Genomic DNA, 21,480 nt, shown 5'->3' with positions numbered 1-21,480 from the left:
TCAAGCTTTCACTTCATGGAATAAAATGATTTCTTCTCATTTATGTCTGGTCTCATACCTTCCAACTAAGTTGTTTATGTCTCATTTTTCTCCATCTGTGAAAACAGATGTTATACATTTTGGATGATTTGCCAAGAGAATCCAATCACTAGGGTTCTTTCATGACTCAAAGCTCTTACCACTCTTACAAATTGTCACACACATGCCCCTGATGTGTGTACATCTGCTGGATTCATAACTGCTGTAGTTAAAGGATCATCCCAGGCTCTGGGACAAGACTTTTTTCCCTTGATATTCAGGAGAATTTTAACCTCCTGTTTGAGGAAGGGAAGCCCTGTTCTATCCTAAAGCTGATGATGTGATCGCAGACAGGAGTGGGACAAATATACACTACAAAATGCTACCAGATTTTGCAAAACATTCCAGATTTCACTGGCGACATTTTTGCCCCATCTCTCTCCTCACAGTTTGGGAAACAATGCCATCAGCCCAAATGCTTTCCAGTTGAGGTGGCGAAAGAATTTCGGAAGCACAGACTGGCAGGAGTTTTCATATGAGATTTGAGATTTTGAATAACGCCCTAAAGGTATTCAGTACTATTGTTCTCCTCCTCGGCAGTCTTCGCTCGGGGAATGTCTATATTCATTCCTGCCAGCCAGTTGTTAAGTGATCCTCTTCGGTAATCCTTCTCAGAAAAGTTCTTCCTAAATGACCAGTCCTTACAAAGGGCTTGATCCAACTCCATTGTTGTCAGTAAGAGTTTGAACAGGCCAAAAGTTCAGCAACTCAGAAGTCCTTCTAAGCTCTCCTACCAAAGGAATTAAATAACGGGTGCGTTCACTTATTATGATGTGACGTGTTTCCTTTCTTAAATCAAGGAGGTTGTATTTGTCACTTCTGTTTCCAGGGAGACTATTTCCAGGTGGTCTTTTTAGATATTTTCTTCTTTGGATAAATGGGTTCCAGTTTTCCTCCTAAATGTCCATTATTCCTCACCCCCTCCTAATTAGACTAAGGGCTGCATCACAAAAAGGCTTGGGTGTTATGATGCTCAGCATTGCCATGCCTTTTAGGCTTTGGGTACCCAGCCCAGCATTTGGTGCTTAAGCTCTCTGTACAGTGCTTGTGGAGTGCTGGGCACCTTAAATCCAAAAATGGCTAGTCCTCTGGGAGATGCTAAAAATCCCACACATCCCAGAGCTTGTTCACCTGACTCCAAGGTGCAGGGAGGTGTTTGCTGCAACTCTCTCCTTGGGTGTAGATGTCCAAGTCATCTGTTTAAAAATAGGGTGAGGTCATTCATTTTATTTTAAAACAGGAGGTCCAAGGTCAGTGACTTGCCCAGGAAGCTGGAGACCCAGAAGTTTTGATTCTTTCCTCAGCATGTGGCAGCCCAAACCTCCTCCAGGGAAGTTCTTCAGCCACCTGGCTAAAGTCCAAACTGGGGACTCTAGCTCACCAGCTCCTCTAGTAAAAGTTGTGCAATTGCCTTTAACTTAATTAATTTTAAGACTAGGCTTGAATATTAACATGAGAGATGGCACCACAGCAAAATTTCATTTGGGATTTCGGACACCCCAGAGCTCAGGTTTCTTTGGAAGCGTAGATTTGGTTTGTGTCGGTCTTGCATTACGTGCTCTGCAGAGGCATGGTGAAGTTGAGTTGTTTCCCTTTGAAGAGTCTGTATAGTACAGTCAGTGGAACAAAGGAAATGTTAATGTTCGGGGCAGATTCCTATGATATGTCCCCTTCAAGCTGCTGTAATAATGGAGAAGGAACGCGAGCACAACAGACACCAAACACAAAGGCCCAGATTCTCCATCTTGCACAAGCGAAGATTTAATTCTGTGCCTTCTTGTCACACGAACCTCATACAAAAACCAGGAACTGAGCTCCCTTTTGCTCTGTCTGTTGCCTCGTTAAGTACTTTTCTGAAAGCATAGGATTCCTCAGTAATCTTTATTCCCAGCTGCTTAGTGTTTCATCTGTGAGTAAGCAGGTAAAAATCACCAATGCCAGACAGCACCAACAAGCAGAAGGACAGGTTTCAGGGGGTCTTGTTATTTTGCGGATGCTGATGATTGAGTGCGTTAGATTGCCCAATTGTTTTAGTTCATCACCACGCTTAACAGAGTCATGAAAGGGTTGAGAGGCCTAGTGACTGGACGCTGCTTTGGGACCCTCACGCAGGCGCTCGGCCACCCAGTTTGAGAATGAGCTGCACAGCTTAAAACTGTTTTTCCTTGATTTCAGCTGCTTGGTCCAGTGATTCACTGGAGTATGATCAACTGAACAGGCAGTGAAAATTCACTTATCTTAAACTAGCTTCATCTGTTTGTGAGTCTGAAGAGTTATGCAGCAATGTACAGAGGAAAATTGCTGATTTTTTTTTTTCTAACTGAAGGCTTAAGACTTAATAATGGGGGTCTCAGGCTAGAGTGCCCGTGAGTCCAAAGCTGATCCTCAGGGAAACAAAAAAAATGTGTTTTGCTTGTTCTTGAGAACATAAAGAGCTTGGAGAGTGAGAAGAAAGGGCAGAGAGGCTCTGCTTGGGTTGTTCTTCAGAAGCTCGGTTCTTGCCGATCTTGTTTTCCTGGAAGACCTGTGGATAATTTGTGAATTAGTAAGACTGTGGACATGAGTAATACTGGGGAAGTGAAACCTGAGCAAATGAGGAAGAGTTTTTAATCCATTTAAAACTCAGCAGATTGGAGAAGGAGGCAGATTCTTTTCTGATTTTTCTTTTCTTTTTTAAAAAGAAAAAAAAAACCAGGCAACCTGTCCAACCTCGAGTCACTGAGAATCGCTTGAGAAAAAGCTAAGGGGAGAGGAGGGGGAGAGGGAAGTCTTATGCCAGCTTTCTGGTCTGCCTACAAACAGGAAGTCAGAGCTTGTTCTTGTGACTGCTACAGCTTAAAACAAACAAATACAGAAAACGAAGCAAAGGGAGAAATCTGTTTTCTTTTGCTTGTGACCTCATAAGGAAGGGTGCATTTGTAAATACAGACGGAGTCCTTAGAGCCACAGAAATTGATTACAATGATTTTTTCCTACATTGGTCAGCAGCATCGCCCACTAGCTTGAGCTGGAAACTAGCAGTTGTGCTGTGACACTCAGTCAGTCCCCTGGCTTTTTCTGCCTCAGCCTTCACAACTGCAAAATGGGGCTAGTGTTACTGAGGGATCTCTGTAAAGAACTTGGAGATGCTCAAATAGATAATGCTGTGTGAGTGCCAAGTAATATAACGGAGTCATTTCTCATTCTGCTCTTACCCTGACACAATATCCGGCTGCTAAAATGCAGCCAAGAAAAGGTTCTGCAACAGCATCAAACTAATTTGATCCCTAAGTGCAAAATGATAGTTGGTAAATTTAAAGTTCAGACTGACGAAATGATGGACTGGTTATTAGGGGTGTGCAAAACAGGCCCTACTTGATTCGGATTCAGATTTAGCCCGAATCAGGGACAGTGAGTCAATTAATTGATTCGGATCACTGTCCCTGATTCAATCTGGCCAAACCCAAATCTGAAGATTCAATGCTGATTCAGAGAATTGGCGATTCAGGCATAGACACAGCTTTAATGTTTTTTCTACATGCCTCGAGGTAGCAGCGCGGCTCATGAACGCTGCAATGCTGGGGCAGATGGAGTGTCCCACAGGAGCGTGGGGGGGCCCTCCACGTGCTTGGTGGCGAACCTGGAACTACTTCTGGTCCACTTCCAAGTCCGCTGCCAAGCGCACGGGGGCATCTCTCCCCCCGACTCGGCAATCCGCTGTGGGAGGATCCAGGGTGTCCCCCCAGGCCCAAGAGGCACCAGTCACCGAGCCAAAGGGGCGTGGGGGGTTCCTGGAAGTGGACCAGTGCTTCTGGTCCACTTCCAGGTCTGCTGCCAAGTGCGTTGGGGAGCCCCACGTGCTTCTGTGGGGCACTCCGTGCGCCCCAGCACCACTGCATTCGTGAGCCCCTGCTAGCTAGAGGTATGTAGAAAAAACACTTAAAGCTGTGTCTGTGTCTGAATTGTTAAATCTTTCCGAATCTCTCCAAATCGATTTGGAGGATTCCCATTCAATTCAAAGAGAATAAAGGGTCTTCTGATTCGATTTGGATTCTGAGATTCAGCCCCCAAATTGGGCTGTGTCTCTGCCAGGTTGAAGCTTTGCACAGGCCTAGTGGTTATGTGACCCACATTCATTGGAGGACCCCTACCTCCAAGTCCTCTGTGACCATCTCTCTTCTGTGACAAGCTCAGCAGATTGCCTGGGTCTTTTGACACACTCCCTAAGAGAGCACCAAAAGCACAGCACCCAGGAAGGCTGGCGGTGTTTCTCTTCCCTTCGCCACCCTCCCTACACAAAAAGTGAAGGTCTTCTCCTTTCCTGAGTGTACAGTCCTCTGACCATCGTGCATGGGTCCTGGCACTCTCTGCTTCCACCTCTATCGGCTGGGGCAATCCTGCTTTACTGGAGTCGGTGAATTCTTTTCCATCACTGAGCACAGAGCAGAATTGTTCCTGCCTGTTAATGGCAAATTCCCAATTACACTTTAATGTGATTTAAAAGTCAATTAAATCATTAACTTTAGGGAAGAGGCTTTATTTCTGAATCTTACTGCTGCAAATATTTTGTGTCAGGAAATATTCTATGACTGTAATTAATTAAAGGGTTCTGCGAAGCACAAATGTTTTGCAGAACACAGATGAACAACCCCCCCCTCCCCCCCATTTCTTAAGTCACAGTGACCTCTAGTGGTACCAGCCTTTTTTTTTTGTCTTAGCATTTATGTCTTAGCCCACAAAAGCCCAGAAGCTGTGAAGTGTTGGGTAATAGAATTTCAACATAAATGCAGCAAAAAGAAATAATACCACTGCGGTTGCTGTGTGTCACCCATATTTCCCTGCCATCATTCTCTGGCCTGATTTTAAAAAATTGCTGTAGTGGTTGCCTACCAAAAAAAAATAGTGATTTGCACTAAAGCAGCACCTTGTATTAAGGCATCTCTGACTCTCCAGCAAATAATCCTCACAATTCCTCTGAGGCAGGAGCACAGCAAAAACAAAAAATGCCAGTGACCCCTAGAGCAGACTGAGTTGCTGTCAGAACTTGAGCGAGAAACCATTTCTCCTGGTTCTCAGCACTGTGCCCCTTTTGTCTATACCACGAAATAGCCTTCGAGCTGCAGGTAGGATACCCCTATCATGACAAAGGGTAAACGATGGCAGGGGAGCAGGATAGCCTGGTCTTTGTGGGTGGCAAAGGGATGTGGGAGGGCGGTACGTCAGTTCTGGCATGTGGGATGCTGATTCTAGCAAGACCAAAATCTCCTGGGAGGGCTGTCACGAACACTGCATTTCACCTAGTCTGTGGGCTGCAGTGTTAGAGTCATAGCCCAACCTTGACTCTATCTAAACATCACATGCTGCAGCTGAGCTTTCCAGGCTTACAGTTGTGTTTGCAGCAAAACTCCAAACCAGGCCAAGTGGGGGGTGGGGTGGGGTGGGGTGGGGCGGGGGATTTTGCTGCCATCACATTATGCTGCTCAAAGTGAGGTTTTATTTGATGATTTCGGGGGGGGGCAGAGGCCCCAGCGGCACAGGATCTGTTCTGACTTCCCTCCTCTTCCTGTGAACTTCCCTGTTGTGGCTCCTTCATGTGGAGCCTGAGCAGCTCTGATTTACCTGATTGTGTTAAATGAGCGTTTTGCCTCCCGGCTCTTTGGAATTCAAGTGAATAATCAGTAGGTGTAGCCTCACCGAGGGAGTCTCACAGCTGTTAGCTGAGCTTTGGCCCACCTGAAGATTCATACCCTGTAGGCCTGAGCCCACAGCCTTTGCTAAGGTCAACAGAAGTTTTGTCTGTGTGAAAACTGCAGGATCTAAATCTATATCGCTAGAATAGTATTTATAATAAGCTGGAGCTGGCATGTCCTAACACCAGTAACAGGTACAAGCACAAATCATGCTAAAAGAGAAATTCATTTGGAAGCTAGCCACTTGGTGTAGAGGGAGGAATATGGTGACAACATTACTAATCAATAGGCGTTTTCATCCCAGGCCCCAGCTTTGGTCTTTAGTGGATTGTGCTATACACCGGAGTAGCTCTGTTGGCTGAGCAGATTTTGGAGAACATCTATTCAGTCCTTTTTGCTGGTAGAGCTTTCGAGAAAATGCTTGCTATGTTTTCAGAGTAAAATCACACCTTAAATGCCACCCGCTGCCTTAAATGCCCCAGGCGGTTCAGATGACTTTAAGGATTAAAATAAGTTTTAACTGCTGATTGTGTCTATAAGCCCTGCAGAGCTCAGAGGGAAAGTTGGATCTGACTCCTTGTGCATCAGCAAAGCATGCTGCCAAATTCTAGTCGGCACCACCTGTACAAAACCACTGTACATAGTGGGGCTTTCTAGGTGGGACACCCAGCCCTAATGTAACCTAAAATGTTTTCCACTGTTGAAAAGCAACAAGGAGGACAAGGCCTAGCTTGATTCTCAGATCAAACCAAAGCTTGAGGAGCTGGGAAGTAGAAAACTCCATTTTTGCTCTATCTGAAGATACCTGTGCTGGATGTAAGGTGATGTCCTCTTCTGATAGTCTCCTAGCATTACTTTTTTAGAACGATGCTCGGGTGATTTTGTTCCTCTTGCTACAGGGTCTCCAAGACTATTTAATCTCAGACTGAGCAACAAGGATTGGTCTGAGCCTGAAGTCCAGGTCCAAAATCTCTCCTGCACAGTGGGGAAGTTCTGATTAGGATTCAGCCCCCTTTCACTTAGTCAAAGCAAACCCCAGTGGCCAACCTGTGCTTCACCAGTCCAGTAAATGAATTGAGCAATGCTGATGGAAAGCCACACCCGGGAGCTGAGGTCCACCTGTGTCCAGCACATTGTAGGGTTGTTTTACTGACCACCCACTATGCTGAGATGTAGAATTTGAGAGAAACTCCAGGGCTTTTTCTGTCTTTTAGCAAACTCCGGGACCACACACAGTTCATGTGTCCCCAGTCAATGGTACGGGTACCACCAGTGGTATGCAGACCACCTGTCAGTGGTACATGTTAACAGATTTATTAAAATTAGTTTATATGACAAAAACTGGCTGGTGGTATTTAAGGTTGGATCATTTTAAATTGGTGGTGCGCCGTTTGAGACCCTCTCGACCAATAGCAAGACTAGCGGGAGAGGAAAAGGGAGTCAGGCTATCACCTTCTTGCTGACGGGCCCATTTCCTGGGCTTTGTTTTGCAGTACGCTGCGCTGAGCTGCAGATCCAGTTCACAGAAGCTGTTTCTACTGTTGCTGGCCAGAAGGAGCTCATCACCAAGCTGGAGCACGACCTCAGCACTATCCAGTCCATGTCTGCAGTGCATCGCCCTGATGCTGAGGTAATTCTGGAGGTCCTGAATTTGCTGATCCGCTGATGTCTAAAGCTCCTTTCCTGTTCAGCAAAGGGCATCTGAAACAAAAACGGCCACTAGGATAAGCAGAGGCTGAGGACCAACATGGTTCCCAAGCAGGACAAGAGGTTGTTTTTGATATCTTGCTACAGCCTGCAAGCAGCTGAAGAAGTAGTCCCTTTATGCTCCTTCACCGTCTCTGTTCCCAGACCTCCCACTCTGCTGCCACAGGCACAGTGCTTTGCCATTCCTCTTCTTCCCATCTCATTCCCATGATCACCGAAAACCTCCCTCCACCTCTCCATGGTATTCGAGACAGTGCTTTCAATGAATGCTTTTTATTTCTCTCAAACACTAGTTTCCCTTGGTCTGAGATGCCCCCAAATACATGCAACCCTAGAACGATTTCATTGCACACTTGGGACTCGGGTACTACAGCTGTGGCCACACAAGAGTTTGCCAGATGTGCTGAGGCAATGAGATGGGTTTCAACATAGGTAGGGAAGTCTGCTGGGAAGAGGGATGGCAGAAAGTTGCCACAAATTTACCCTAACATTTCAATAAGACTCAGGTTGAAAGTTCAGCTCAAGGTGCCTTCTTATCATGTGCCCCTGTGTTATCAGAGCTGTCACATTGCAGTCCAGTTTGTTTTGTTTTACTTGTATCTCTTGGAAAGGACTTTACCTCTCACCATTTGCACAATTGAGGTCTGTAGCTCCCCATAAACCTGGTAGTTGTTTGCAGCATGAAACCTGTTTTGAGATTATGCTTTCCCATGGAGCATCTGGTCTGAGTCACTGTAGGGGTCAGGGTGATGCATCTGATGGACAATTGCTCTGCTCGGGCGTGGCATTCCCTGCATTACCATAGGACCTGGCCTACACCTTCACTGAAAAATCTTTGCTTTTGATTTTTCCATCCAGGGTGCTGCTGTGCACAGTTTAGAGAAGATCCCTGAACCCATCAAGGAAGCTACAGCCCTTTTTTATGGTAAGAGCCTAAAGTGAGTCAGTTATTGCTTTGGGAGCTGTGTAACAATCCAAGGAGTTTAATGCAAGAGCTGGGACTCAACAGAGGGTCACAACTTCTATTGGTTTGTGAGAGTGCATCCCTCAAGATCAGCCCCTGTCAGCTGCTGCTCCTATACTATTGCTTTCATTGCTTTTGCTGGATCAGACTGCTGCAGTGTTTCTAGCAGTTGCTGTCTGTGGGCACTGACTCTCATCCCAAAAGCACACTTGCATGCAGAAGGCAGTTTCCGCCCTGTGTCTAATCTGCTGCAGCGATTTTTGCCTTGCTGGAGAGCAGACATGGACGGTCTTGAGGAACAGGTCAAGAGCACTACCTGTCTCTGCTGCTGCTGTAAGCAAGGGCCTGGGCAACAGAGTACATCAGTGTGGGGCCCCATTCCTTCTTGCTGCAACACTGCTGTCACATTCGTGCACGCACACAATTCAGCTGGAACTAACATACCATGCGCTTTGACTTTTGGTCTTTCCACACTGAATCCCCTCCAGGGCAAGCAAGCTAAATGTTTCCTTTACATTTGCTGTTTGCTCGGAGGTCTGCAGGAAAAAATGAATCAAATAAATAATGATGGTTGGCTCCTCTGGAAAGAACCCGTTTCCTTTCCTTTTTGTTTTGAAAGGTTTTGAAAATGCATGATAAACAATATCATGGCAACAGTTCTACCAAGCAAAACAACCAGCAGCCACCCATCCTGCTGCTATGAATAGCTCCACTGTGCAGACTGATTGAGTCACAGCCTTCTCGGATGTATTTATCATCTGGCGTCCAGGAGAAAAACCCTTGAGACGCTTCATCTTGTTCAATAGGCCATTCTAGGAGTTGGCCATCCAGTTGGGCTACATGCTGGCGTTGCTTATAATCCAGCCACAGCCATGCGCACACAGGGAAATTTCACAGTGCAGTTCCCAACCCTGGGTGCAGTAAATGAGGTGGTGGTTTTAGTCGAGAAAGCAGCCTGTAAGGTTTTAAATGAGGCTGAAAGGGAGATATTTTATCAGGGTACACTGAGAAGTGAACAGCAGCAGAGGTCCTTTCTATGGCCAACGCTACTGCAAAAGAGACCGTGAGAGATTGTCCCCAGTGGGGAGGAGGAATTGCTGCGCTGAGGAGGTGACCAGGGCAGCTGAAGATTGCACTGAATCACCACATCATGAATAGTCTTCACTGGTGATTCTCTCCCAGGAGAAACCTGCATAGAGGTGGGCAGTGTGGCCTGGGACAAATTCATGAAAGCCCCATACATTCTCTGTCTGGTTGACGCCGAATATCTGCTGAGCCGGAATGGTTTCTCACAATGCGTTCTGCTTCCTAGGCTGTCCTCCATCTCCCAGCTCTGCGTTTCCTGAGGGGCAGATGGATTCTCTGCTGTCCATCATCTCCAGTCAGAGGGAACGCTTCCGGGCCCGGAACCAAGAGCTGGAGGCGGTACGTTGGCGGGTTCCCAAACACCGGACTTGGGAATGCTAGACAGTTTGAGCTTTCCATGTGGCTGTCAGCAAGGTCATGCCCTAGGCCAGGGGTTGTCAGCTGGGGGTACGCGTACCCCCGGGGGCACTTGGGGGAACGCCCTCGGGGGTACACACGGGCAGGCAGGGACAGAGCGCTGCCACCTACCACCCCGCACTGCCACCTCTCAGGAGCAGGGTCGGGGCAGGGTGAGGGCAGTGGTGTCCCTCTGTGGGCCACACAGACACCCCCTGGCCAGTCAGATGCAGGGTGGCAGATGGCCACTGCCGCCATCCGTCACCCTGATCTAACACTTAGAGGGCATGAGTTTCTAAAGGGTTTTAGCCTGGGGCCCTAGGAAGCTAACAGAGATGAACAAAATCACTCAGAAATTACCTGCTTCTTAAGTCAAGGCTACTATCCTATTAACTTAAAGCTCCAACAAAGCAATTGTGCATTTTTGTAATGGTGCTTCCTTAGATACCTAAAATATGAGACTAATGAATCTCATGCTGTCCCTTCAGTATTGTTCCCACTCAGGAGACAATTTTGACTTTCTGTTGCTCTTTTAGTGGTAGTTTATAACTGGCATCCTAGCAAAGATTTCTGGGATGTCTGCATTGAGATGACTGTATAGAGGGTGCCTTGCAAATAGTAAAGTGTTTTAACTGGTAAAATCGCAAGTCTAATTCAACAAGACCCTGGCAGGGTGTCAGAGATATCATACCCAAATATTCTGGCTCCGTCTCACCCTCTATTCACTGCACATTATTATCTGCCTTGACATTTTTTAGAAGTCATTTGCAAGTTTAGATTTTATGGTGTGGAGCCCCCAACTTCCTGTGTAAGATCCTGCATCGAGTGAGACAGGAGCCTGGAGACAGAATCACTTTTCCCCCGTGACTGATTCTACGCTAGGATTCCTCATTAGAAAAGTAGGGCTGGAAGGGACCTCTGAAGGTCATCAAGTCCAGCCCCCTTCATGAGGCAGGATCATCCCTGTCCCAAGTATCCCATACAAATCCTTGTCTACCTATTACTAACACTGTATCTGTCACAGATCACAAGCCTGCCACAAGTAAAGCAGAGGGGCAATGGTGGCCAGTGTCTTGCTCCTGTGAGGGCTGTTAAAATATGCTGGGGAGATCTAAGGAAGAGGGCTGTGCCCTCACTTCAGTGGAAAGCAAAAACCCCATCACTCCACACCAATCTGACCATGGCATAAAATGCCTCCCTGACCCCAAATGTGGTGCTTAATTGGCAAGGAGTGCCTCTCATCTCAGCTGCTCTGTGCACATGTGCTGGATGGAACATCTGGAGCTTGAGGGCACCGGCAGAGCCGCACAGCAGGGATTGCAGAACTTGGCTGAACCACAGGCGGGGAGCAGCTGTCTCATTCCTGTTGTTGCTTATGCTGATTTCTTTGGAGCTATGGGTTATAGGCTCACTGACTCTGGAGCAAAGCTCTTGGACACGGACCAATGGCTTGAAGTTGCAGCAAAGTAAGTTATATCAGGAAAAACTTCTTCACTGTTAGAATAGTGAGGCAGTGGAACAGACTGCCTAGGGAAGTTGTGGACTCTCCATCACTGGAGGTGTTCAAGAAGAGGTTGGACAGCCACTGGTTAGGGATCATCTAGGTGTAGCTATGTCTGTGTATTCCTCATACTTATAGGCTTTGCTGATTCCCCAGCTTTTCTTTTTCTTTTTTCTCTTGCCCTTTCCCCTGCATTATGGTGTTGGCAAGGGTGCCTGGCCTTCTTGTGACGTGTTCAAACCATTGCAGCTTCCTTCATCGCACAACCTCCAGCAACAGTTTGTAGGTTCCAATTTCTTGACTGATTTGCTGCTCGACAGACTCATTGGTCTGTTGCTCAATGTATGAGACATGCAGCAGTCTCCTAAAGCAGCAAATTTCAAATGCCACAATTTTGGTGTCTAACTTCTTATTAAACATCCATGCCTCAGAGCCATAAAGCATCGTAGAGATGACCGCAGCAGGCAGCAGATGGGATTTTACCTTTAGTGCAATATTGCTGCTTGTCCAGATTTTCTTTTGCTTGTTAGTTGGCTGGTGGCAATGGCTATTCTGGTCTTGACTTCCTTTTCAGATGTTAAGTCTTCTGTGATGGTGGCTCCCAAATACTTCAAACTTGTTGCTCTTTCTAGTTTTTCATTACCAATCTTCACATCAGCATTGCTATCAGTGATCTTGGAGGTTGTCATTGCTTTGCTTTTCTCAGTGCTTATTTCCATTCTTTGCAGTTTTTTCTAGCATTTCTGTAAGTTCTTGAAGCTCTTCAGATATCCCTGCTATCAGATTGATCTCATCAGCAAAGCACAAGTTGTTGATCATCTGCCCTCCAACTGATACAGTTCCTGTGAAATTCTCTAAGATGTCTGACGTGATTTGCTTGAGGAAGAGATTGAAAAGGCATGGTGAGAGCAGGCAATCTTGGTGCACTCCTACTGAAGTAGCAAACCATTCAACAATGTCGGTGTTGATCAGAACTCCACTACTTGCATTGCTGTAAAGCTCTTCTATTAAAGTTATCAGGGATCTGCTGATATTATGCTTCTTCATCATGAACCAGAGTGCTTTGTGCCACACCCTATCAAAAGCTTTCTTGAAGTCTAGGCAGACAAGGTTCTTTAGGTGAATCTGATATCTTTTATTAGACCAGCATAAACAGTTGGAAAAAAAATTTAAGCAAGCTTTTGGGTTCAAAAACCCTTTGTCAGGCTGAGAAAGTTTCAGCAGTTGGTGTGTGCTCTTCCTGGATGGAATGAAGAGTAAAGAGGCCGGAGGCTGGGCTGGTCTGCATACAAGACAGGCAGTCAGTGAAGATGTAAAATGAGGAGTCAATGGGTAAGAGACAGGCTGGGTGTCGGGGAGGGAAGGGGGATGAAATGTAGAGAGGTACCTGGAAAGTCAGCTGTCAGGCAGGTTATAATGTGTCATAAATCCAATGTGTATATTCCTGAAGTCTATGAAGTTATGGTGAAGTTCTTTCAGGTGATCACGGTACTTTTCACACAATACTTGGATGCTCAAAATTTGCTCTATGGTACTTCTCCCTGCTCTGAACCCAGCTTGCTCTTCCATCAGCATGGTCTCTACTTGAAGCTTCAGTCTGTTCAGTATTATTCTTAGAAGTACGTTGCTTGGATGGCTCATGATGCGGTAGTTTGTGCATTGGTGGAGACTTCCCTTATTAGGAAGGGGAATGATGACTGACTTTGTCCATTGGGTTGTCCAAGCTTTTTCCTTCCATATCATGTTGCACATTTTGTGAAGCCTGCTTGTTATACTGTCACCTGTCTTCAAGAGTTCTGCAGGTACATTGTCTACACCAAGCGCTTTCTCCTTCTTCAGACTTCTAATAGCTGCTTCTGCTGCTTCTCTTGAGATGTCTAGGTCTTCCTCTTCTTTGGTTCCAGGTCCTCCTTTCTCTAGTTGGTCAAGCACTTAGGGCTCCATTTGGATGTTGTAGTTGTAAAGTTCCTTTGTGTACTCTGCCTATCTCTTGTGTATTGCATTGTTGCATAGAGTTTAGATTATGGATTGAATAGGATGGTTTGGATAGGGATAATCCTGCCTCATGCAGAGGGTTAGACTAGATGACCTCTGGAGGCACCTTCCAGCCCTACTTCTCCATGATTCTGTGATACTTCCATCTATGCTTTATCTCTGCTGATCCCAACAGCTTACACAGATGGGAGGAAATGGGGGCTCATTTCTGCTGTAGAACAAATTAAATCACCATTTCCTCACCCCACTCCCCTTTCTCCCAATACCCACATAGCTCCAACTGATGCTGCTTTCTCTCTATATACTGCAGGAGAACCGCTTGATGCAGCACACTATGCAGGCCCTCCAAAGTGAGCTGGACAACCTCAGAGCAGACAACATCAAGTTATATGAGAAAATCAAGTTCCTCCAGAGCTACCCAGGCCGGGTAAGTGCAAAAGTTGCCACCCTCTGTCTCTGTCTTTGAAAGACAGCAAGATATAGTGAACCCATTGGTGATCTGGAAAATGTATGCAGCTGGCCCTATTCATTTGCAAATAAGCATCTGAAACGATGCTGGATTAATATTCATATGTCCTTAATCCACACTTAAAAATATGTTGGGCTAAAGTAATTGCCTCTCCTGCTTTTCCAATTCCCAGACATTGCCTGGATCAAGTGAGTCTCAAAGTTTCTGGGGTCACCAACCCCTTTATTATACAGCTGTGTGCACCTACTATTCCATGGTACTGACAGTAAATAGAGTGTCACTATCACTACAACTGCAGTGTGACCTTTCCACTACAATCTCAGAGCTATTTTTCTTTCCTTTTTCCCCACTGTTTACATTTCTCTCTGTCTCCTTTCCTATTTATCTTGCATACCTTCTAGAGATTTTCTGTATACCCTGTGGGTGTACAGACTCCAGTTTGAGGTATACTGTAGTGGCCCAAGCATGCGAAAACAAAACAGTGCACATTACACATTAGCTCCCCAGCATCTGTGTAGATTGTGTGCTTCAGCAGGGCTTTTTGGCATTTTTATTTAAAGCTGATTCAATCAGCTATTAGATAAAAGCAACAAAAAGCCCAGCTGAAGTATGTGATCCGTACAGATGTTGGGCAAGCTGTGTCAAACTAATGCAATGCCTCTTCTGGGCATATGCTGCGCTCAATGTGGGGGCACACTGAGCTGAAAGTAAAGTAGTTTTTCTTTTTTATCATGTCTGTAAGCAGCCACTAAGATTTGGAGTAACCTTCAGTGCCAGCCTGCCCTAGTGTATCCTGTGTACCCATTTTATCCTACAAGTGTGAGTGAGCTTAATGCCAAGTTACCCACATGAACTTTAAAAATGGAAGATGGAAAAGATTGCCATCATCTAGTCAGCTTGCCCACCTCTCTGTGGCAGTGTGGCTAGTGTCTGACTTGAAGCACTTCCAGGACTGCAGCTAGCCTTTGATGCTAGGAGTTGGCATTTTCTGCCTCAGCATGCCTATGAAGCCCTTGGATGTTCAGACTTGTTTGCACACTTGCTGCAAGGTTGGGGGTTAAACAAATGACTCCTGAAGTAGCCCTCCAGACTCAGAGTCTCAAAAATGATCCAGGCTATGTCAAAAAGTAATGCATTCTCACCACCCCAGCCCACATGAGAGTTTATGGGGTACACGCTCTTTTCTTATGAGACGCCCAGGCTCTTTCAACACACTGATGTTGGGAACTAGAGCTCGGAGGCCTGTGAGTCTGACAAAACTTTGTTCCCAGTACATTAGTCACCAGTCTTCTGTTCCTTATGTACCTCTCACATGATGCTAACTCAGCACTGCAATTATTTCCTCCTTTCTGTGTACAACAGCAAGTGATGAAGGAGAGTCACTTCTCTACACTGACCTAGAAACTTTCCCCGTAATGCTTCTTACTGCACAACTTCTGGCCAGCAGGGAGAGCTCCTCTCCTTTACAAGGTCCTAGCCTTTTCCAGGGCAGCATAGAGCAGCAGTCAAGTGGGTCTGTCATGACAGAGGCTGCTTGAATGAGGAACAAGCTCAGGCTACACTCAAACAGGAAATAACAAAGAAACAGCCTACACAGCCATGTGGTTCTCAGCCAGACATCACTGCCCTCAGACATTCCAGCACTGCTTCCCCTCTTATTGCTTGCTTAAGCATTTTTCTTTGTAAAGTGGAATTTGAATACATAGAAATACCCCTGTACACCCATGCCTAAAAAGCCCCTTTGCAGCTGCAAAGCTGTCATTTGAGGAGCTTTTAATTGCAATATCAATCAACATGAAATGTTCTGTCACGTTCCAAGGGTCTTCTAATGGCTATGCAATGAAAATGGAGAGAGTATAGGAAAACTCTCGAGTCCTCTGGTCTTAATCTGTGCTATTATTCTGTTGTGCGGCACGTTCTCTGCCGTGCTTCAGAGGTGGCTACGTGTCAGTGGCAGGTGATCAGAATCTTTGTGGGTTAATATTTTACAGTTCTTTGGGACCTTTCTGGAAGGAAAGTTATATCTACACTGAAGACCTATATGCCTACCCCTCATGAGGGTTGAGTAGGATTGGGGCCTATGCAATTATTTATTGTTCCAAATAAAATGAAAGAACATATCTCTATAACATTAGAACATTTTCCTCTCTGTATAAAGAGTAATAAACTGTGTATTACTCAGTTGTGTAGGACTGTGTCATCTAGAACCTAATGAGCCATATGACAAGCTTAAACAATATAGTCAAAACCAGTAGAATAAAGCCGGCCTATAATGAAAGCACAGTCCCTAAATGAGGACCTCATCTGACCACAGGATTCTGACTGTGTAATGGCCTGCATATCATATTCCAGAGCATAGGGTATTTTCACCTGTTCACCTTGCGGCTTACCCTGTCAAAGAGGAGTCGCAAGAGATTGTGCTTGGATGCCTGGGCAGAACAACAAGGAACAAGCAGTAACAAGTCCAGAAAGACAACCAAAAGGTCAGTCTCATCTGTTTGAAACCACAATGATATAATTAGGCAGGGATAAAAAAGGAACAAGCAAACAAGCTAGCAGCAGCATTTTGAGCATTGTGCACCCTCACTATTAAAGCATGAGGGATATATATAGGCAGGGAATTTTAAAATTAATCTCTAGCAGATATAAATTCATCATTCAGAGTTAAGGACAAGCTGCCACAGCACAAACTTCCAACACCAGGGGGCATGGGGAGAGGTTCCAGCTTTTCAGTGCCAGCATCTGAAGCCTGAGTCTAAGCAACAACCCCAAAATGCAGAAAAATAAATTGCAAAATCCAAAGGGAAGACCTGAACTCTATGAATCAGCACCAGATCATTTAAATTTATGCATCTTGATTATTATTAGTAATGGCATACCCAAATGGAGGATGCATTATGCCTGTAGTTTGCACTCCTTAGCAGTGCTGACAATGGGATCCAGTGCTGGTTTTGGCTTACAGCAAATGCTGTTTCCATCTCAGTTTGAAGAAGGAATCAGCAAGTAGATTTTTTACAGCCCCAAATGTGGTGTTTTGAATAGCTTGGGAGCATGGTGTGCAGATTATTATAGCCTCCCATAGCGGGTAGAAGATGGGCTCATTGCTGTGTTTAGCCCAGAGCTGCCTACAAGCTTGCAAAAGGACTTCCATACCAGGAAAAGCCTGCTTAAATAAGATCCAAATCTCTCTCTCCTTTCAGGGAGTCTCCTTGTCTGCCTTTGCCCTATGTCTGCTTGACTTCCTTTGCCCTAACAGATATTTGTTTAAACAATATTTCCTCCCATTAAACTACTGTCTCCTCCTCACCTGATTCAGCAGCGATGGGCCATTAAGTTGGACTGATATCACTTTAAGCATTTTCATGGCAAGTTAGCATTCTGTGGTGACACAAATAGATAGTCAAGACCTCATTGCAATACCATGTGGAAGGGGAAGTGGCACAAGTCAGACGCAGCCCTGCTACCTTCAGTATGGAACATTGCTCAGCCACTACTGCCTCTTCCATTTTTCTGAGTGATCCCATCCCCTTCGGAAAAGCACTGGTCTGTATAGCCCCCCACCTCTGCTAGACACACGTGCATCCCTTCAGAGTCGGTGTGCGATCACGAAGAACTATTTTGGGCTGGATTCCCCACTGCTCTGCCCCTTCTGCAAGTCTCTTACGCCTGTGCAAAGCTACTGTTCTGATTTGGCAGCATTTTACTTCCACTTTCCACTGGTCTAAATGGCTGACAACAAGAACGGAAAGGGGAGAGTTAGGTCTCCAGGTGTGATCTTGGCAAATCACATAACATCTGTGTGCCTCAGATCCTTGGGAAAGCCCTCTGAGAGCCTTAGACCTATAAGTCTCCTACAGGCAAGTATCACTGTTATAGCAGCTCCCAAGGGGAAGCTGTGGCTCAGGCTCTGCTCTGGTATCCAGAAGCTGTGTTCTTGCCTAACGGGGCAGGAAGCTGAATCCACTTAAAACATTCTCAGATTTTGAATGACCATGCAGAAACTCTCTGGTCAGACAGAAATGCTCAGACATGGGGGAGTGGGTGTGCAGGGACAGAAACTTGGCTGGATACCCTTCATTAAAATGCCCCTTTTAGTTGCGCAAGTGAATTGGGGCAAGTGAGGAATGCTGTGTGGGTCACTCCTCTGTTTCCCTACTGCTTGGCGATGAATGCAGAGCCATGGCTCACACTAGCAGGGGACATCTGTAGTGAGCGAAGTGGTGCAGCAGGGAGCCATCTGGCACCGAGAAGGGCCTGGGTTGAGTGATTCTTGGGCCTGATGGACAATGGCTCTAACGGTCACTGTTTCACTCCTGTAGGGTGGCAGCAGCGACGACACGGAGCTCCGCTACTCCTCCCAGTATGAAGAGCGCTTGGATCCCTTCTCCTCCTTCAGCAAGAAGGTACGGACGGCCAGAAGCGTTCGCTTCTCACTACGAGTCCAACACAGCCCAAGGCCCAGTGCCTTCAACTCCCCACTGTGGACAGTGAGAGTTGGAGGCTCTGAGCACCTCTCTGGATTGGGCCCTACATGATTAGCTTAAGCAGGAGCCAGGGGTCACTAAGTCATGGTAAAATTAATCTTACCAACCCATTCGTCCCTCCGTTTATCTGCAGCTAGCTGTTCAAGCATGCCAATTTTGCAGATTGGGAAGCTGAACCAGAGAGGCTGTGGTTTTGCCTCAGACCTTTTAAGAAGTCAGAATTGAACCTCTGGGCTCCTGGGTGGATGGTGCTCAGACTCAGTGCCTTCCCCACAGGCTGGATAGCACTGGATAGTACCTCATAGCTGCTCAGCCAGCAACAAGCTTCTGCTCTATTCCTTAAAACCCAGGCAACTACTTTGAGTCTCAAGTTAACTTCCATTTAACATTTAACTTCCAGGAACGCCAGAGGAAGTATCTGAGCCTCAGTCCTTGGGATAAGGCCACCCTCAGCATGGTAAGTGATGGCAGATTACCTACAATACATAATTCTTTGTCTCCATTCATAGCTGTTGTGTTCATGGCAATGAGAGTTGGGGAGCATGTTGATCTTTGTTTTAGTCGAGGACTTTCCCACACAGTACTCCCCAGGTCTCTCTGGGATACGTACTGGGTGCAGACCTTCCAGTCCTTTCCATACTTCTTCCTGTGTTTGCTGGAGCCCATTTACTCATATGTTCTGGTCACCTTTGTCCTGCTCACAAATCTTACTGACCTTACTGCGCTGCACGTGAAGTCATGGCTCCAAGCTCATGTTCCATTCACAGGCTTAGGATTTCTCTGTAGCTGGATTTGGCAGAGGAAGCCAGGCTGCAAGGAGGATTTTTATTTGAGCAGAAATTTTCCCCTTAAGCAAAGGGAGCTCTAAAAAGTCACAGCCAAGTACGTTTTCTTCTGGTTATAAATATATTCTCTTGCATCAAGTTTTGCTCCCACTTCTTTCTTCTGTGTCCTTGAGCCCGCAACTCTCCCTTGATATAGTCAGACCCCCTTGAGTCTTGCTAGGCAGTAGAGATTATATTTCCCCCCACTCTAAAATTCTGTTGCTGACTTTGCAAATGGTTTTGCTTTGGAAAAGGAGAGGAAACTAACACATCTATATTTCCTTTCCTGTTTCTTCCCCTGTCCCAAAGGCATTCAGTGTTTACAGCATTAGGGAGAAACTCAATGGACTCCAGGATGTCCAGGTGTTAAAACTCAGCTCTGGTCCATGCTCACACATCACACATTCCCAGGCCAGTGTTCTCATGTATATGGAGGGGGTATTAGCTTTGGATCAATTTGTGTTTACTAGGATGTTCTTTGAGAATAGTGTGGCTTTTCAGGAATAACATCTTCCCTCTACACTGCCCCACAATTTGTACAGAGCTGATGCATTTATTAGAACATTTAAGAGTGACTTGCAAAGGGCTGGGGATGTGTATGAGGCATGTTCTTTTTCTGATTATTCATAATATAGCCTGGTCAGATCAACATTGCATCCCCCTACCTGGGGTTGGTTCCTTTCAAGCTACGCTGAGGTGAAACCGCTGTCTTGCATCAGGAGTCTCTCTGTAATGATGCACCTTTCTGGTAGTGAAGACAAAGAGCTTTTATACATGTACCTTTGTCTGCTCTGACGTGCTGGAAATCCAGCACATCAGAGAAGACTCGATTAATTGAGTCTGCAGAGCATGCAAGCTGATGCACCTGACTCTGTATCACATGCATTTGTATAAATGATGAAATATGCGTCAGTGCCCAAAAAATGGCAGTGGTGTGCTTTTGAATTAAAACACGTCAAAGGTGTTTTAGTTCAAAAGCACACCTCTGCCATTTTCTCAGCACTAACACGCATTTTGCCATTTATACAAATGTATGCGATGCAGCGTCAAGCACTTTTAAAAGTGCCTGGCACTGCGGCGCACACGTGTGCAAATGCCCAGAGTCTTAACCTCTGAATACACCAATGTAACACTCTCTACCCTCCACCATGGTGTTAAACTCGCATTACACCTAAAGAAAGTAAAGTTATGCAAGGGCTTAAGCACCTGATTGTCTAAGGGCCATGGACACAACTGAATGTGCAGCATACAACAAATACAATTATAGACATTAGATAGATGTTTCGTGAAGCAGGGCCAGGACTGATGCTTGTGCCAGTCTGTAGTGACTGCTGTGGGTGGGAGGATATAAAGCCATAGCTCTGACCTCTGCATTCCAGCTAGCAAATGCGATCCAGTCTGGCACACAGAATAGATGACCCTGATGAGAGGTGGTACAAAATTTGTGCTGTCTTGGAGATGTCATGTCTTCCTGACGTGATGGTTTGGAGCTAGGGAGGAGGCATTTGAGGCTCCACACTGCTGCCAGTGCAAGTGTGCATCTAACAGACACACTCCTGCTTTAATAGAAATCTGTGTTCAGTGCACCATAATGTAGATTTCTGCATTAGTGTGTGAACTGTGGCTATAAACTAATGATTCCCAACCAGGGTGCCATGCGAACCTTTTAAGGGTGTTGCAGAGTGCCATGCAATATTAGCACTGTTAAGTATGCAAACACTTGTGCATGATTCACAAGATAAGCTCAGAGATTTCGAGCATGAATCTGTAGTGATAAAACTGGGTCATCAGTACCCACAGCACTGTGGGTACATTCTGATCTGTTGTGGTCTTCCTGAGGTCTTTGCACCAAAAGAGTTGCTTTACTGTTTTTGCATAGTGAACAAATGGGTGAAAGCTAAGAGCTGGCATTTTCCAAGGGGTGCCTTGAGTCTAATGTGGCTGAGAACCACTGCTAGAGACTATCTCTAAAGGTATAGCTGACTTACACATTTCCATTGCTTTGGGGAAGTAAACAGAAAAGGAGCTAGCTGCAGTAACTAGTGTGGCAAGTAGCAAAGCTGCCTCTCTGTGCCACAATTACTGTGTCAGCTCCATCCTTGCTTTTACATCTCAAGTTGTCACTGGCATTGCAAAAAGTGCAACAGTGACAGAGGCTTCTATAAAGCAGCAAATGCAGTTCATATACCTAGCTATAGGCACCAAGTACATGGGGGCCTAAGGGGCCTGGCCCCCCTTGGGAAGGGGGCTGTTGGGGCCCAAACCTGACAAAAAAAGAAAAACACGGCAGGTTTCCCCTTGCACGCT

General features: G+C 45.9%; 1 protein-coding gene across 2 annotated transcripts in view; it reads left to right on the top strand.

Moving 5' to 3' along the window:
• The window catches only part of CUX1 (cut like homeobox 1), a 411,425-nt gene that overhangs the window by 376,181 nt on the left and 13,764 nt on the right, over nt 1-21,480 (top strand). For both annotated transcript variants that reach the window (XM_019545428.1, XM_019545427.1), the window contains exons 15-20: nt 7,241-7,377; nt 8,313-8,379; nt 9,731-9,843; nt 13,707-13,823; nt 18,185-18,268; nt 18,750-18,806. In XM_019545428.1, the coding sequence (XP_019400973.1) occupies nt 7,241-7,377; nt 8,313-8,379; nt 9,731-9,843; nt 13,707-13,823; nt 18,185-18,268; nt 18,750-18,806 (575 nt within the window). The remainder of the gene's footprint in view (nt 1-7,240; nt 7,378-8,312; nt 8,380-9,730; nt 9,844-13,706; nt 13,824-18,184; nt 18,269-18,749; nt 18,807-21,480) is intronic.

The sequence above is a fragment of the Crocodylus porosus genome, unplaced genomic scaffold, assembly GCF_001723895.1.
Source record: "Crocodylus porosus isolate Cpor-Errol unplaced genomic scaffold, CroPor_comp1, whole genome shotgun sequence".
Taxonomy (NCBI): domain Eukaryota; kingdom Metazoa; phylum Chordata; order Crocodylia; family Crocodylidae; genus Crocodylus; species Crocodylus porosus.
The sequence above is the reverse complement of the archived record's forward strand: the minus strand, read 5'-3'. Positions and strand labels throughout refer to the sequence as shown.